The sequence below is a fragment of the Ranitomeya variabilis genome, chromosome 3 (genome assembly GCF_051348905.1).
Source record: "Ranitomeya variabilis isolate aRanVar5 chromosome 3, aRanVar5.hap1, whole genome shotgun sequence".
In the NCBI taxonomy this organism is placed as follows: Eukaryota; Metazoa; Chordata; class Amphibia; order Anura; family Dendrobatidae; genus Ranitomeya; species Ranitomeya variabilis.
The window spans coordinates 30,341,574-30,358,062 of NC_135234.1; the positions used below are offsets into that span (position 1 = coordinate 30,341,574).

The 16,489-nt window shown below is 50.1% G+C and overlaps 1 protein-coding gene across 2 annotated transcripts in view; it reads left to right on the top strand.

Annotated features, from left to right (window-relative positions):
* The window catches only part of HLCS (holocarboxylase synthetase), a 160,564-nt gene that overhangs the window by 12,876 nt on the left and 131,199 nt on the right, over window positions 1–16,489 (top strand). For both annotated transcript variants that reach the window (XM_077293885.1, XM_077293886.1), the window contains 2 exons: window positions 460–1,367; window positions 11,881–12,063. In XM_077293885.1, the coding sequence (XP_077150000.1) occupies window positions 460–1,367; window positions 11,881–12,063 (1,091 nt within the window). The remainder of the gene's footprint in view (window positions 1–459; window positions 1,368–11,880; window positions 12,064–16,489) is intronic.

The window sequence follows — 16,489 nt, forward strand, 5'->3', positions numbered from 1 at the left end:
ACAATGAAACCTTTTTTTTATTAATGTGTTCCTAGAGCGACAAATATATATTTTTTTTCCATGTGAGGGCTTTTTGTTTGCAATGCGAATTATATGTTTTAAGGACTAGTGGGGGTTGGGGTTCTGAGCTGATAGAGACCCCCTTCACTATATCATACCGCTTAGACGCTGTGACAGTACGGTAGCATCTAAGGGGTTACACTTCAGGGATCAGTTTTCTTAATTAAGAGTTTCTGAAAGAACAACATGAAAAGAGGTATTCCAAGCCCCCCATAAAGTCCTAAACCTTTGTCCTCAGTCAAATAACTGGGGGCTTATAGGGGTTTACTGTGTATATACAAAAGGGTATATGAAAAACATTGTATTTAAAGAACTCCCAGAATGCACTGGTTACTGGAAACCATCGCGATCCTGAAATGATTTATGGGATACGAGACACTTTTTGTTTCTGTGTTTCAGCTGTGCACTTAAGAGAGTCCTTGACCAATAAAGGAAAAGCCTTACAAGAAGGAGGCTCAGCCGAGACGACGTCCACACGGGAACCACCCTCGCCCGATTCTGAGAAGAACCAGAAAGAAGACATGGGGGCAGCAGAAAGCACCGAGATGGCTCATGGCCAAGAAAGTGGTGGAAACTCCAGTGCAAGCGGTGGAGAAGGCTCCAAGGGGGAAGCTGGAGGAGAACATCTTCATCTACACCTGTCCAGCTGCCACGAGTGTCTCGAACTGGAGAACTGCACCATCGAGTCGGTAAAATTTGCCTCTGCTGAAAACATTCCTGAGCTCCCCGATGACTTCAGCAGCCTGGACGATAGTTCTGATGGGAGTTGTCTTAAAGAACCATCAAATCTGAAAAGGAGCGGAAAGCCACCGAACGTTCTCATATATGGCGGCTCCGCGTCCCAAGACTGGCTGCAGCAAGTCCAAGATGTCCTTCTCCAGTGCTTTGATCCATGTAGATACGTGGTCTATCCCCTCCCGGAGGAGCAAGTCCTGAAGGCTCCATGGATGGATAACTGCTTGTTATTGGTGGTGGTGGCCGAGGAGGCAATACCATCCCGGGTCCAGGACCGGTTTACTTCTTACATGGGGAGCGGTGGGAAGATCCTAGGACTCTCCTCCTCCTTTATATTTGGTAACTTGACTTTACAAAGGAGGTCACAGCTGCAGGAGTCTGTTCAGGCCTTCATATTCGACAGACCCAATGGCAACCACATTCGTTTCAATGGGATGGCCAACGGCTATGTGTATGAGATGCAAGGCTGTGACCAGGAGAAAGGATGGGGCTACGTGGACAGCGAAAGCCGAGATATGATAATCGTCCACCAAACCCACGGAGACTGTGGGGGAGAAGCTGTACTATGCCAGGTGATTATTACTACCTGCTCCATCCAGTTGTAATACAAATGGCTATATTTCACCACCATAATATATTAAGAAGTACATTACTGATCCTGAGTTACATCCTGTATTATACCCCAGAGCTGCACTCACTATTCTGCTGGTGCAGTCACTGTATACATACATTACATTACTGATCCTGAGTTACATCCTGTATTATACCCCAGAGCTGCACTCACTATTCTGCTGGTGCAGTCACTGTGTACATACATTACATTACTGATCCTGTATTATACCCCAGAGCTGCACTCACTATTCTGCTGGTGCAGTCACTGTATACATACATTACATTACTGATCCTGAGTTACCTCCTGTATTATACCCCAGAGCTGCACTCACTATTCTGCTGGTGCAGTCACTGTGTACATACATTACATTACTGATCCTGAGTTACATCCTGTATTATACCCCAGAGCTGCACTCACTATTCTGCTGGTGCAGTCACTGTGTACATACATTACATTACTGATCCTGAGTTACATCCTGTATTATACCCCAGAGCTGCACTCACTATTCTGCTGGTACAGTCACGGTGTACATACATTACATTGCTGATCCTGAGTTACATCCTGTATTATACCCCAGAGCTGCACTCACTATTCTGCTGGCGCAGTCACTGTATACATACATTACATTACTGATCCTGAGTTGCATCCATGTATTATACTCCAGAGCTGCACTCACTATTCTGCTGGTGCAGTCACTGTGTACATACATTACATTACTGATCCTGAGTTACATCCTGTATTATACTCCAGAGCTGCACTCACTATTCTGCTGGTGCAGTCACTGTGTACATACATTACTGATCCTGAGTTACATCCTGTATTATACCCCAGAGCTGCACTCACTATTCTGCTGGTGCAGTCACTGTGTACATACATTACATTACTGATCCTGAGTTACATCCTGTATTATACTCCAGAGCTGCACTCACTATTCTGCTGGTGCAGTCACTGTGTACATACATTACATTACTGATCCTGAGTTACATCCTGTATTATACCCCAGAGCTGCACTCACTATTGTGCTGGTGCAGTCACTGTGTACATACATTAGTGATCCTGAGTTACCTCCTGTATTATACCCCAGAGCTGCACTCACTATTCTGCTGGTGCAGTCACTGTGTACATACATTACATTACTGATCCTGAGTTACATCCTGTAGATCTTTTATTATAAAAATGAAAAACATAACAACAATAATAGCAGAAAACATAACAAAAATATTAGCCAGAAAATAATCAGTATACTGAACACTGGTCCAGCCGCTCATTCTCTCCTCTCACACATATTATACAGTATATACAGAATAACTACTTTGACCTTCAGGTCCGGTCACCAAACAAAATAATAATAACAAATAAAATAAACAATGGAAAACAAAGACTATATACATGAACTTTTTTTTTTTTTTTTTTAGTTTTAAATAAAATAACTACAAATTAAACAAATATATACAATACTACAAGCTATCCTCCATTCCCAACCCCCCGCACTGACCTGAGAGCTGGTCCTGCGTCTCATGCCTCAGTCCATGTCCAACGTCCATAGGCCAGATCAGGCAGTGCCAGTTTTTCCCCCAAACAACCCAGTGTCCCATAGTCCCACAAGATAATCCCACCTCCCCCCTTTTCCCACCACCCAACCTAATACCTACACCCAATTCTATATCCCTATATACAATATATACACTATATACAGCAGCACACACCACAATAATTACAAAACACGAAGCCCAAGTTCGGCGCCTGCAGCCCTACATCACTGTATAATGATCAAACAAAACAAAAATCTACAGTGTCAGCAGCAGCCCACCACCAGGAAAGGAGATGACCAGACTAGGGCACACTAAAAGAAAAGCCCCTCCAGAGGAGCGCGGCCCTCCGTGCGCCCAGTCTCCCATACTCCAGAGAGCGCACCTTCACCAGGTCACCGAGTATGGTCCTAAACACATCGTCCACTGGGAGGATTTTTCGTTGCGTCGATACTAAGCACCGTGCGTTCCACGTGTGATACCTAACTTCTGCGCTAACTAGAAATAAGGTGCAGCGGTCCCGACCACCCAGGTCTCCGAAAGCTCCATAGGCCCATTCTGCATAGGAGAGACCGACCAGCCGAGACCAGCCAATGAAGGCGCCCACCCTGTTGTACACCTCTGTGTTGAAGGGACAATGAAGCAGGAAGTGGTCCATGCTTTCCAGCAAGGTACCACAATGCTCCCGAGGACAATTCCTGTCCTCAGAGCTCCTACACTTCAGATTGTCCCTCACACACAGTTTCCCATGGAAGCAGCGCCAAGCCAAGTCCCAAAACTTCGAGGGGATCCTTATAGAATTCAAAAGATGCAAACCCACCCCAAGATCCCGACTTGGGCAGTCCCTGAGCGCCAGAGGCCTCTGGAAATGGGTCAACAGAACCCTACTGTCAAGTAGTTTCCTTGGCAGAGTCCTGATCTCCCACATTCCCAGACCCCACCGACGAATTACCTTCAGAACCAAGGTAGCGTAAGCCGGAAGATGTCCATGCGGTGTGCGAAGATCCTTCACTTGCCCTCCTGTCTCCCATTCCTGGAAGAAAGGCTGAAACCATCCCCTACAGGAGAATACCCACGGAGGAGCCCTCTCTTTCCAGAGGTTTGCGATATTGATCTTAATGAAGGTATCCACAAGGAATACCACAGGGTTGACCATACCCAACCCTCCTAGTCTCCTCGTACGGTAAGTAACCTCCCTCTTGACCAGGTTCAGTCTATTCCCCCATAACAGTTGGAAGAACAAACTGTAGACCCGAGTCCAGAGAGATTCCGGCAAGATGCACACACTGCCCAGATAAATCAGTAAAGGGAGCAGGTAAGTTTTGCTCAGGTTTACCCTTTCCCTTAGGGTCAAAGACCAACCCTTCCATTGGTTCACCTTCTGAGTGGCGATCTCTAGCCTGCTGTCCCAATTTTGTTTGGGGTAATCCCCCTGGCCAAATTCTATGCCAAGGACTTTTGCAGAGACTTTGGGTCCTGGAAGAGTGTCCGGGAGCTCAAAACCAGGATCTCCTCCTCCCAGCCAGAGACTCTCACACTTATCCCGGTTGATCTTGGACCCGGATGCCTCCGAGTAGCGATCTACCTCTGACATCAGCCACCCTGCCTCCTCGTGAGAGGAAGCAAACACAGTGACATCATCGGCATACGCCACCACCCTCATAGTGGCTTCCGGTGCTGCCTGATCCATCCCGATCCCGGCCAACGGTCCACGCTCCACCCTCCTAAGAAGAGGGTCAATCGCAAACACGTACAGCAGCGGGCTCAAGGGACAACCCTGGCGAACACCGGACCCAACCTCAAAAGAGCTACCAATCCAACCATTCACAAGCGGGAAACTCTCTGCCCCACTGTACAAAGTCTTAAGCCAATCAACAAACCCCCCCGGCAGGCCATATCTCAGAAGGACGGACCAGAGGTACTCGTGATTAACCCGATCAAACGCTTTTGCCTGGTCCAGTGACAGCATGTACCTCTTCCAGTGACCAGCCCTACCCTGCTCCACTGCCTCTCGGACACAGAGCACAGCACTAAATGTGCTGCGGCCTGGAACAGAGCAATGCTGGGCCCCCGAAAGGAGTCGGGGTGCAAATTTCACCAGCCGATTAAACAGCACCTTTGCCAGAACCTTCCTGTCTGCATTGAGAAGCGCTATGGGACGCCAATTCTCAATGCAAGACGGGTCCTTACCCTTTGACAAGATGATCAGAGCAGACCTCCTCATTGACTTCGGCAGAGTGCCCGAGGAAAGACACTCATTGAATACCTCAGTCAAGAGGGGAACCAAAACGTCCTTAAAGGTCTTATAGAATTCAGATGTTAAGCCATCTAGACCAGGTGATTTTTTGGGGGCAAGCCCTTCAATCGCCAACTGAACTTCCTCTTCCCTGATCATTTCTGTCAAAACGTCAAGAGAGGGGTCTACCCCTGGTTCGGGGACAGCTTCTGCCAGGAAAGCCGACATCTCATCCCAATCAAGATCCCTCTTCCCCAAGAGGTGCGAGTAGAAGGATCTGACAACCTCCAGGATCCCTGATCTGGATCGCCTCAGGGACCCCGTAGTGTCGACCAGTCCTGTAACCACTTTACTATTCACTGACATCTTGCAGTTTCTGTAAGGGTCGGGCGAGCAGTACTTCCCGTAATCCCTCTCAAAAACCAAAGATGCGTGTCTATCGTACTGACACCTCATAAGCAAAGATTTCACTCTGGAGATCTCCTCGCGGCTACCTCCAGTTGAGACAAGATGCTCGAGTTTCCTCCTCAGACCCTGATACAGGCGGTACCTGCTCAGACTCCTGAGGCTCGAGAGCTGGCGGAAGAATCTCGCCACCCTTTCCTTGAACATCTCCCACCACTCTGACCTACTACTACAAAGATCCAGTAAGGGTACCTGGCTCTGAAGAAAATCCTCAAAGGACTGTCTTATCTCCGCTTCTTCCAAGAGAGACGAATTGAGCCTCCAAAAGCCTCTTCCCACCCGGAGGGTCTCTGTAACATTCAGAGAAAACAAAATTAAACAGTGGTCGGAGAACTCCACCTCAACAACAGACACTGCTGAAGAGACAGCTTCCTCCTTTAAATAAAACCTATCTATTCTGGACCTACAGTTACCTCTATGATAGGTGAACCCCTCGTGGCCTGGGGTGTGCCGAATGTGGACATCCACCAGGCGAGCCTCACTAGCTATACTATTAAGGGCGACGCTATCATAAGTCAGCTTGTCTCTGGAACCTCCTCTATCTCGGGGCCTCGTGACAGCATTGAAGTCCCCTCCAAAGACAACCTGCCGACTTGTAAAAAGGTAGGGCTTGATCCTCATAAAGAGACACTTCCGGTCCCACTTAGATTGGGGACCATAGATGTTAATGAGCCGGAGCTCTTGTCCCTTCATGAGGACATCTAAGATCAGGCACCTCCCCATTTCTAACTCAATAACCCGTCGGTATTCCACCGGTGCGGTAAAAAGGACCGCCACTCCGCTATACGGCTCGGCCGCAAGAGACCAATAGGAGGGCCCTAGTCTCCACTCCCTCTTAGCTTTAAACACATCTGCCATGTTTGGCAGCCTGGTCTCTTGCAAAAAGAAAATGTCAGCTTCAACCCGGCTGAGAAAATCAAAGGCCGCAAATCTAGCTGTATTTGACTTTATGCTGGCGACATTAATGGACGCCAGCGTCAACGGAGTGGGTTCCGCCATCATTGGTGATTGAGTTAGATGGCTTTCTTTTTCCCACTCCCCTTATCCTCTGCCTCAGAGGAGGAATCCTTCCCCCTCTTTAATGACATGGAGGTATCCATTTCCACGCGTTTTTTATTTTTTTCGTCCTCGTCTCCGGACTCTGGGCCAGTCCCTCCCTCCAAGGATCTTACGTTCCCAGAAGGAGGAGACTCGGCGCCCCCTGTGAGCCCCGCCGAAGCCAGAACCTCACCCTCAGCTTCCTCCTCAGAGGAAGAGATGTTTTCAAGGGCTTGGAACCGGTTAGAAAGACCAACCAGAGGGGAGTCGGTCTTTCCTTCCTTAGGTACCTTGGTCAGAGTGAGAGAAGATTTTTTATCTCCCTTCTTTCTCTTCTTTTTGGTGCCGAGCTTACGCTTGTCCTCTAGCCACTGCCTATTATCCTCATCCATACTTTCATAATGGGAGGACTCTGAGGCAGTGGCACTCTCCTCCCTGTGGATCCTCCTGACCTCCTCATCCAACTCATCATCCCTTGGGGCCTCAGCAGCAAGACTGGCATCCAGGACAGGGGCCGCCCCAGTAGCCCGAGGCTCGCCCAGCTCCCTATCCTGTCTGCGCTTGTCTAGACGCCTTAGCTGGGCAGGCGTCTTTTTATTGCTTTTCTTCCTTGGTCCCTCAGCTCCCTCACCCTTGCTAGTCCCTTCCCCAGCAGAATCAGCCTCACGGCTTTCTCCCACCGGGGTCACGACTGCGTTAGCGAAGGAGCGAGGACAACGGCTGAATGGGTGACCTAACTCACCACACAGGTGGCACCTAATCTCCACACAAGATGCAGCAAGATGGCCGACATCCCCACACAATGCACACTTCTGCACAGTGCAGTTTGCGCTGAAGTGTGTGGGGTCGCCGCACTTGTGACAGAGCTTCGGTTGCCCCTGGTAGAAGACCAGGATACGATCCCTACCCAGGAAGGCAGATGATGGTATGTGGGCAACCGTACCACCTGAACGCTTAAGTTTTACCATAAACGTCCAGGCCCCTGACCAGATACCAAACTCGTCACGGTTTTTCTTTGGCATCTCCACTACCTCTCCATACCGGCCAAGCCACGTCATGATGTCATAACAAGAAAGCGACTCGTTACATGTCATCACGGTCACTTTCTTGACTTGATTTTGGCGAGACACCGCCTGAACGGCAAAGTCTCGCCAGCCGGGCTCATTTTTTGCCAACTCATAGTTCGACCAGAAAAGTTCAAGCCCCTCCGGCCGAACAAAGCTGACATCAAACTCAGGTGTGGAATAGGGATGTATCAAGGCGTAGATGTCAATCGCCTTGAAGCCCATCCTCAGCAGGAGCTCCACAACCTTCGACCTTGGAGGACACGCATCACTGCCCCTCCACCGAAGACGGACCACATTCCTACGCACACTACCCGGCCCGGCTGTTGGGAGGGACCACACTGTATCCCCCCCTCTTTGCTCTCGGAAGGCCCCGAGGCCATGCCTCTCTATCCAGAAGGATAGATCAACCTCTCGACCCTCTACCATTAATGATCTCTCTCCCTTTTTTAGAGCCTCCAGGAGACGCCGTTGCAACATGCCGTCCCCAGAGCCCAGAGACGAGGAGGACGCCCTATTTCCCCCGGAGGTGACAGCGGCAAAACTCCTGACAGGTGCTGCCACCACCGGGGGGGCAACCGGACCAGTGACCACATCCACACCAACAGCATCACCATTACCCACCTCCATAACCCCCTCACCCTCTACCAAACCAGCAACCACACCACTAGACAAAGACTTTTCCTCATCCATACCCACCACCACATTCACTCCTGCTGGACCAGTGACAACAGGGGGTGACATTTTGGCCTCCGCATCATCAGGCACAAGGGGCTGAGTCTCCTCCACAGAACTGGAGGTGACCTCACCCCTGGTTTTATGTGTGCCCTCCGCATCATCAGTTGATATTTTCCGCTGCTTCATGGTTGCTACCAGGCGCCGTTGATCTTTAGCTGCTGTGAGGCACCGCTGATCCTTAGCATCAGGATCTTGTTGACCAGCGGCGCCAACACAGAACAGGACTTTGGTGGGAGGACCGGAACGCCCTGCCCCGGTAACCCCCTCACACTGCCGCCGCTTCTCAACTAAGTGATCAGCGGCAACAGCATTCAGGGGCACCGAGGCTACCGGAGCTGCCCCTGACACCGGGCTGCTCCCCCCTCCCACTGGGGAGCGCACCACAGTATCGTGGCCTGATTTTTCGCCCGCCGCCGGGCCGCCCTCACTGTCCAGCCTCTCGGCTGATGCACCTGCTGCTACGTCCCTGCTACTACAAGCAGAAACGGAGCTCTGCGCCTCACTACATTGCTTTGTAGTCTCCCCGCGCCTTTGCACCGGATCCACAGCAGAACCCGGGCTGGGCTGGGCAACGGGGCTTATACAGCGAGCTGACCCTGCAGCCGACTCAGGGGGTACAGGGAGGGGGGCATACACATAGCTTACCGCTTCCTGCAGCTTAGGTTTGATCTTCTTCACCTTTTTTTTCCGGCCCCCAGGTGCCTCCTCTGGCAAATCATCACCAAGATGGAAGTTCTGAAGGCACACTGGGGACTCCAGGAGCTTGATCTCTGCCATTAGTGCCCCTCCCTGGTCGATGTCACTGTCCTCCCCAGAGCCAGCAGAACTGCGACGAGATGTCATTGTCGCCTGTCCAGCAGGGAGCTCGCTGCACGTGGCCTGTGAGTGACTAAGCAGGCTGCCAGGTGGGGCTTTCTGCTGGTCATCATCCTCCTCCTCATCATCATCATCCACCTGGTACTCAGGCTGCAGCCCTATCTGCCTTTGCTCTCTGTTATCAGCCATTTCTCTAAATCGGTCTTCATTTTGCAATTTTTCTTTAAATGGTCCACTTTTTTCTTGGATAAACGCTTTTCTTACCTCCAGGTCATTAATTTCAAGCTTCAGCCTCTTTACCTCCGCCTGGAATTGCGTCTTCCTGGGTCTGGAGGCGCCTGCAGCTTTTGCGCTTGTGCAGCGCAGCTCCTCCCGGAGCCTTCTCAATCTCATGCTTGCCTCTTCATACTCACAAAGGTGGCTCATGACCCGGGAGGCATAGGTGGACACAGACTCCCGGGGTCTCTGCAGCGCCCAACCCTCCTCAGTGAGGTCGGCCTCACCTCCGTGAGCACTCAGCTTTCCTCCGGAAGGGCCGTCATCCTGCACGCTAGCAAGCTTCTCCTCCATGGAAGCCTTGCGGCTTCTCTGGGACTCTGCAGACCTGGGGGGAGTAGGAGCCACATTGCTGCGACTCCTGGTGGAGCGTCTCACCCACGAATCTTCTGATGTGCAGGCTGGTTGCTGGTTCTTTCTGCCCCCCGCCAGCCTGGTCCGGGAAGCAGAAGCCTGGGACTTGGCCCCCTCATTCATCCCAGGAAACCCACTCACTCCCTGGGTAAGAGAGAGAGCAGGTCCCCGGGCGGAGAGGTGGTGGTTCCCAGGAGCTCAGGAGCACACTGCAGGTTCAGCAGCGACCGCACCCACAATCAGCACAGTGAGTAGCAGCTGAGCAGAGCTGCACCCACTATCCTGCTGGTGCAGTCACTGTGCACATACATTACATTACTGACCCTGAGTTACATCCTGTATTATACTCCAGAGCTGCACTCACTATTCTGCTGCTGCAGTCACTATGTACATACATTACTGATCCTGAGTTACATCCTGTATTATACCCCAGAGATGCACTCACTATTCTGCTGGTGCAGTCACTGTGTACATACATTACATTACTGATCCTGAGTTACATCCTGTATTATACCCCAGAGCTGCACTCACTATTCTGCTGGTGCAGTCACTGTGTACATACATTACATTACTGATCCTGAGTTACATCCTGTATTATACCCCAGAGCTGCACTCACTATTGTGCTGGTGCAGTCACTGTGTACATACATTAGTGATCCTGAGTTACCTCCTGTATTATACCCCAGAGCTGCACTCACTATTCTGCTGGTGCAGTCACTGTGTACATACATTACATTACTGATCCTGAGTTACCTCCTGTATTATACTCCAGAGCTGCACTCACTATTCTGCTGGTGCAGTCACTGTGTACAGACATTACATTACTGATCCTGAGTTACATCTTGTATTATACCCCAGAGCTGCACTCACTATTCTGCTGGTGCAGTCACTGTGTACATACATTACATTACTGATCCTGAGTTACATCCTGTATTATACCCCAGAGCTGCACTCACTATTCTGCTGGTGCAGTCACTGTGTACATACATTACATTACTGATCCTGAGTTACATCCTGTATTATACCCCAGAGCTGCACTCACTATTCTGCTGGTGCAGTCACTGTGTACATACATTACATTACTGATCCTGAGTTACATCCTGTATTATACCCCAGAGCTGCACTCACTATTGTGCTGGTGCAGTCACTGTGTACATACATTAGTGATCCTGAGTTACCTCCTGTATTATACCCCAGAGCTGCACTCACTATTCTGCTGGTGCAGTCACTGTGTACATACATTACATTACTGATCCTGAGTTACCTCCTGTATTATACTCCAGAGCTGCACTCACTATTCTGCTGGTGCAGTCACTGTGTACAGACATTACATTACTGATCCTGAGTTACATCTTGTATTATACCCCAGAGCTGCACTCACTATTCTGCTGGTGCAGTCACTGTGTACATACATTACATTACTGATCCTGAGTTACATCCTGTATTATACTCCAGAGCTGCACTCACTATTCTGCTGGTGCAGTCACTGTGTACATACATTACATTACTGATCCTGAGTTACATCCTGTATTATACCCCAGAGCTGCACTCACTATTCTGCTGGTGCTGTATTATACCCCAGAGCTGCACTCACTATTCTGCTGGTGCAGTCACTGTGTACAGACATTACATTACTGATCCTGAGTTACATCTTGTATTATACCCCAGAGCTGCACTCACTATTCTGCTGGTGCAGTCACTGTGTACATACATTACATTACTGATCCTGAGTTACATCCTGTATTATACTCCAGAGCTGCACTCACTATTCTGCTGGTGCAGTCACTGTGTACATACATTACATTACTGATCCTGAGTTACATCCTGTATTATACCCCAGAGCTGCACTCACTATTCTGCTGGTGCAGTCACTGTGTACACGCACTGGTTCTCTTTCCTGTATGGAGCCCCCATTTTGCCTGTCTTCCTCCATGTTTCCCTCTGTGTTTGGCACAGGTGCGGCTGGAGGTCGCTCCGCAGGATCTCCAGGATCACAGTATGGAGACCTTTGACGCTCTGAAGCTCAGCAATCCCCAGCGGCTGGAGGTGCTGACACAGATCTTGCTCTGGCTCGGTCTGGATTGTGATCTCTGCTCCGTCCCCTCTCTGACACCCGTCTACCTGCTGACCGCCCGACAGGTGAGTGCGCACCGTCACCCTGGTGCATTCTGGGTGGCACAGTGCATTGTTCTCCCTGTTCCCCATTGGCCGGGGTTATAGGTGGAAGTGCACCTTACCCTTCTGCTGTCATTGTAGTGAAGCTGCTCATGTGTTGCACATGCCTGCCATCTAGTGGTTATGTTGTGAACTTCTCCCATTCTTTAAATCCATACTGACCCCCCCTATGTCTGTGATGGGGAAGGGGGGGGGGGGGGTTGGGGGAGGAGGTGTGAATATCTTGCTGCTCTGCAATTAGTTCTGTCTCTTCTCCACTCACACCCAGAGCTGCTCTCACAATTCTTCTGGTTGCCACCAGGTTTTGCCACCTCTTTGCTGTCCGACCTGTCCCCCAGTTGGCGAGCGCTCTATAAGTATCTGCCAGTGTCCCCAGCGCTCTGCTCCCAGTAATATTACTGGAAAATAGTAATTAGGTACAGCGCACAGTACAGAGCACAGTATACGGCACAGTACAGAGCACAGTATACGGCACAGTACAGAGCACAGTATACGGCACAGTACAGAGCACAGTATACGGCACAGTACAGAGCACAGTATACGGCACAGTACAGGGCACAGTATACGGCACAGTACAGGGCACAGTATACGGCACAGTACAGGGCACAGTACAGGGCACAATATACGGCACAGTACAGGGCACAATATACGGCACAGTACAGGGCACAATATACGGCACAGTACAGGGCACAGTATACGGCACAATATACGGCACAGTACAGGGCACAATATACGGCACAGTACAGGGCACAGTATACGGCACAGTACAGGGCACAATATACAGCACAGTACAGGGCACAATATACGGCACAGTACAGGGCACAATATACGGCACAGTACAGGGCACAGTATACAGCACAGTACAGGGCACAATATACGGCACAGTACAGGGCACAGTACAGGGCACAATATACGGCACAGTACAGGGCACAGTACAGGGCACAGTATACAGCACAGTACAGGGCACAATATACGGCACAGTACAGGGCACAATATACGGCACAGTACAGGGCACAATATACGGCACAGTACAAGGCACAATATACGGCACAGTACAGGGCACAGTATACAGCACAGTACAGGGCACAATATACGGCACACTACAGGGCACAGTACAGGGCACAATATACGGCACAGTACAGGGCACAGTATACAGCACAGTACAGGGCACAATATACGGCACAGTACAGGGCACAATATACGGCACAGTACAGGGCACAATATACGGCACAGTACAGGGCACAATGTAGGGCACAGTATACGGCACAGTGTATAGCACAGTATATAGCACAGTATATGGCACAGTATACAGCACAGTGCAGGGCACAGTATATGGCACAGTATACGGCACAATATACGGCACAGTACAGGGCACAATATACAGCACAGTACAGGGCACAATATACAGCACAGTACAGGGCACAATATACGGCACAGTACAGGGCACAGTATACGGCACAGTACAGGGCACAGTATAGGGCACAGTATACAACACAGTACAGGGCACAATGTACAGCACAGTACAGGGCACAGTATACGGCACAGTACAGGGCACAGTATACGGCACAGTACAGGGCACAATATACGGCACAGTACAGGGCACAATATATGGCACAGTACAGGGCACAATATATGGCACAGTACAGGGCACAGTATACAGCACAGTACAGGGCACAGTATACGGCACAGTACAGGGCACAGTACAGGGCACAATATACGGCACAGTATACAGCAGAGTACAGGGCACAATATACCGCACAGTACAGGGCACAGTATACGACACAATATACGGCACAGTACAGGGCACAGTATACGGCACAGTACAGGGCACAATATACGGCACAGTACAGGGCACAATATACGGCACAGTACAGGGCACAATATACGGCACAGTACAGGACACAGTATACGGCACAGTACAGGGCACACTATACGGCACAGTACAAGGCACAATATACGGCACAGTACAGGGCACAGTACAGGGCACAATATACGGCACACTACAGGGCACAGTACAAGGCACAATATACGGCACAGTACAGGGCACAATATACGGCACACTACAGGGCACAGTACAGGGCACAATATACGGCACAGTACAGGGCACAGTATACGGCACAGTACAGGGCACAGTATACAGCACAGTACAGGGCACAATATACGGCACAGTACAGGGCACAATATACGGCACAGTACAGGGCACAATATACGGCACAGTACAGGGCACAATATACGGCACAGTACAGGGCACAATATACGGCACAGTACAGGGCACAATATACGGCACAGTATACGGCACAGTACAGGGCACAATATAGGGCACAGTATACGGCACAATACAGGGCACAGTATACGGCACAGTATATAGCACAGTATATGGCACAGTATACAGCACAGTGCAGGGCACAGTATATGGCACAGTATACGGCACAATATACGGCACAGTACAGGGCACAGTATACAGCACAGTACAGGGCACAATATACAGCACAGTACAGGGCACAATATACGGCACAGTATACGGCACAGTACAGGGCACAGTATACAGCACAGTACAGGGCACAATGTACAGCACAGTACAGGGCACAATATACGGCACAGTACAGGGCACAGTATACGGCACCGTACAGGGCACAATATACGGCACAGTACAGGGCACAATATACGGCACAGTACAGGGCACAATATATGGCACAGTACAGGGCACAGTATACAGCACAGTACAGGGCACAATATACGGCACACTACAGGGCACAGTACAGGGCACAATATACGGCACAGTACAGGGCACAGTATACAGCACAGTACAGGGCACAATATACGGCACAGTACAGGGCACAATATACGGCACAGTACAGGGCACAATATACGGCACAGTACAGGGCACAATATAGGGCACAGTATACGGCACAGTATATAGCACAGTATATAGCACAGTATATGGCACAGTATACAGCACAGTGCAGGGCACAGTATATGGCACAGTATACGGCACAATATACGGCACAGTACAGGGCACAATATACAGCACAGTACAGGGCACAATATACAGCACAGTACAGGGCACAATATACGGCACAGTACAGGGCACAGTATACGGCACAGTACAGGGCACAGTATAGGGCACAGTATACAGCACAGTACAGGGCACAATGTACAGCACAGTACAGGGCACAGTACAGGGCACAGTATACGGCACAGTACAGGGCACAGTACAGGGCACAATATACGGCACAGTACAGGGCACAATATATGGCACAGTACAGGGCACAGTATACAGCACAGTACAGGGCACAGTATACGGCACAGTACAGGGCACAATATACGGCACAGTATACAGCACAGTACAGGGCACAATATACCGCACAGTACAGGGCACAGTATACGACACAATATACGGCACAGTACAGGGCACAGTATATAGCACAGTACAGGGCACAATATACGGCACAGTACAGGGCACAATATACAGCACAGTACAGGACACAGTATACGGCACAGTATACGGCACAGTACAGGGCACAATATACAGCACAGTACAGGGCACAATATACGGCACAGTACAGGGCACAATATATGGCACAGTACAGGGCACAGTATACAGCACAGTACAGGGCACAGTATACGGCACAGTACAGGGCACAATATACGGCACAGTACAGGGCATAGTATACGGCACAGTACAGGGCACAATATACGGCACAGTACAGGGCACAATATACGGCACAGTATACAGCACAGTACAGGGCACAATATACCGCACAGTACAGGGCACAGTATACGACACAATATACGGCACAGTACAGGGCACAGGATATAGCACAGTACAGGGCACAATATACGGCACAGTACAGGGCACAATATACGGCACAGTACAGGGCACAATATACGGCACAGTACAGGGCACAGTACAGGGCACAGTACAGGGCACAGTATACGACACAGTACAGGGCACAATATACGGCACAGTACAGGGCACAATATACGGCACAGTACAGGGCACAATATACGGCACAGTACAGGGTACAGTATACTGCACAGTACAGGGCACAGTATACGGCACAGTACAGGGCACAGTATACGGAACAGTACAGGGCACAATATACGGCACAGTACAGGGCATAGTATACGGCACAGTACAGGGCACAATATACGGCACAATATACGGTACAGTATACAGCACAGTACAGGGCACAGTATATAGCACTGTACAGGGCACAATATACGGCACAGTACAGGGCACAATATACGGCACAGTACAGGGCACAGTATATGGCACAATACAGAGGGCACAGTATACGGCACAGTATACGGCACAGTATACGGCACAGTATATGGCACAGTATACGGCACAGTACAGGGCACAGTATACAGCACAGTACAGGGCATA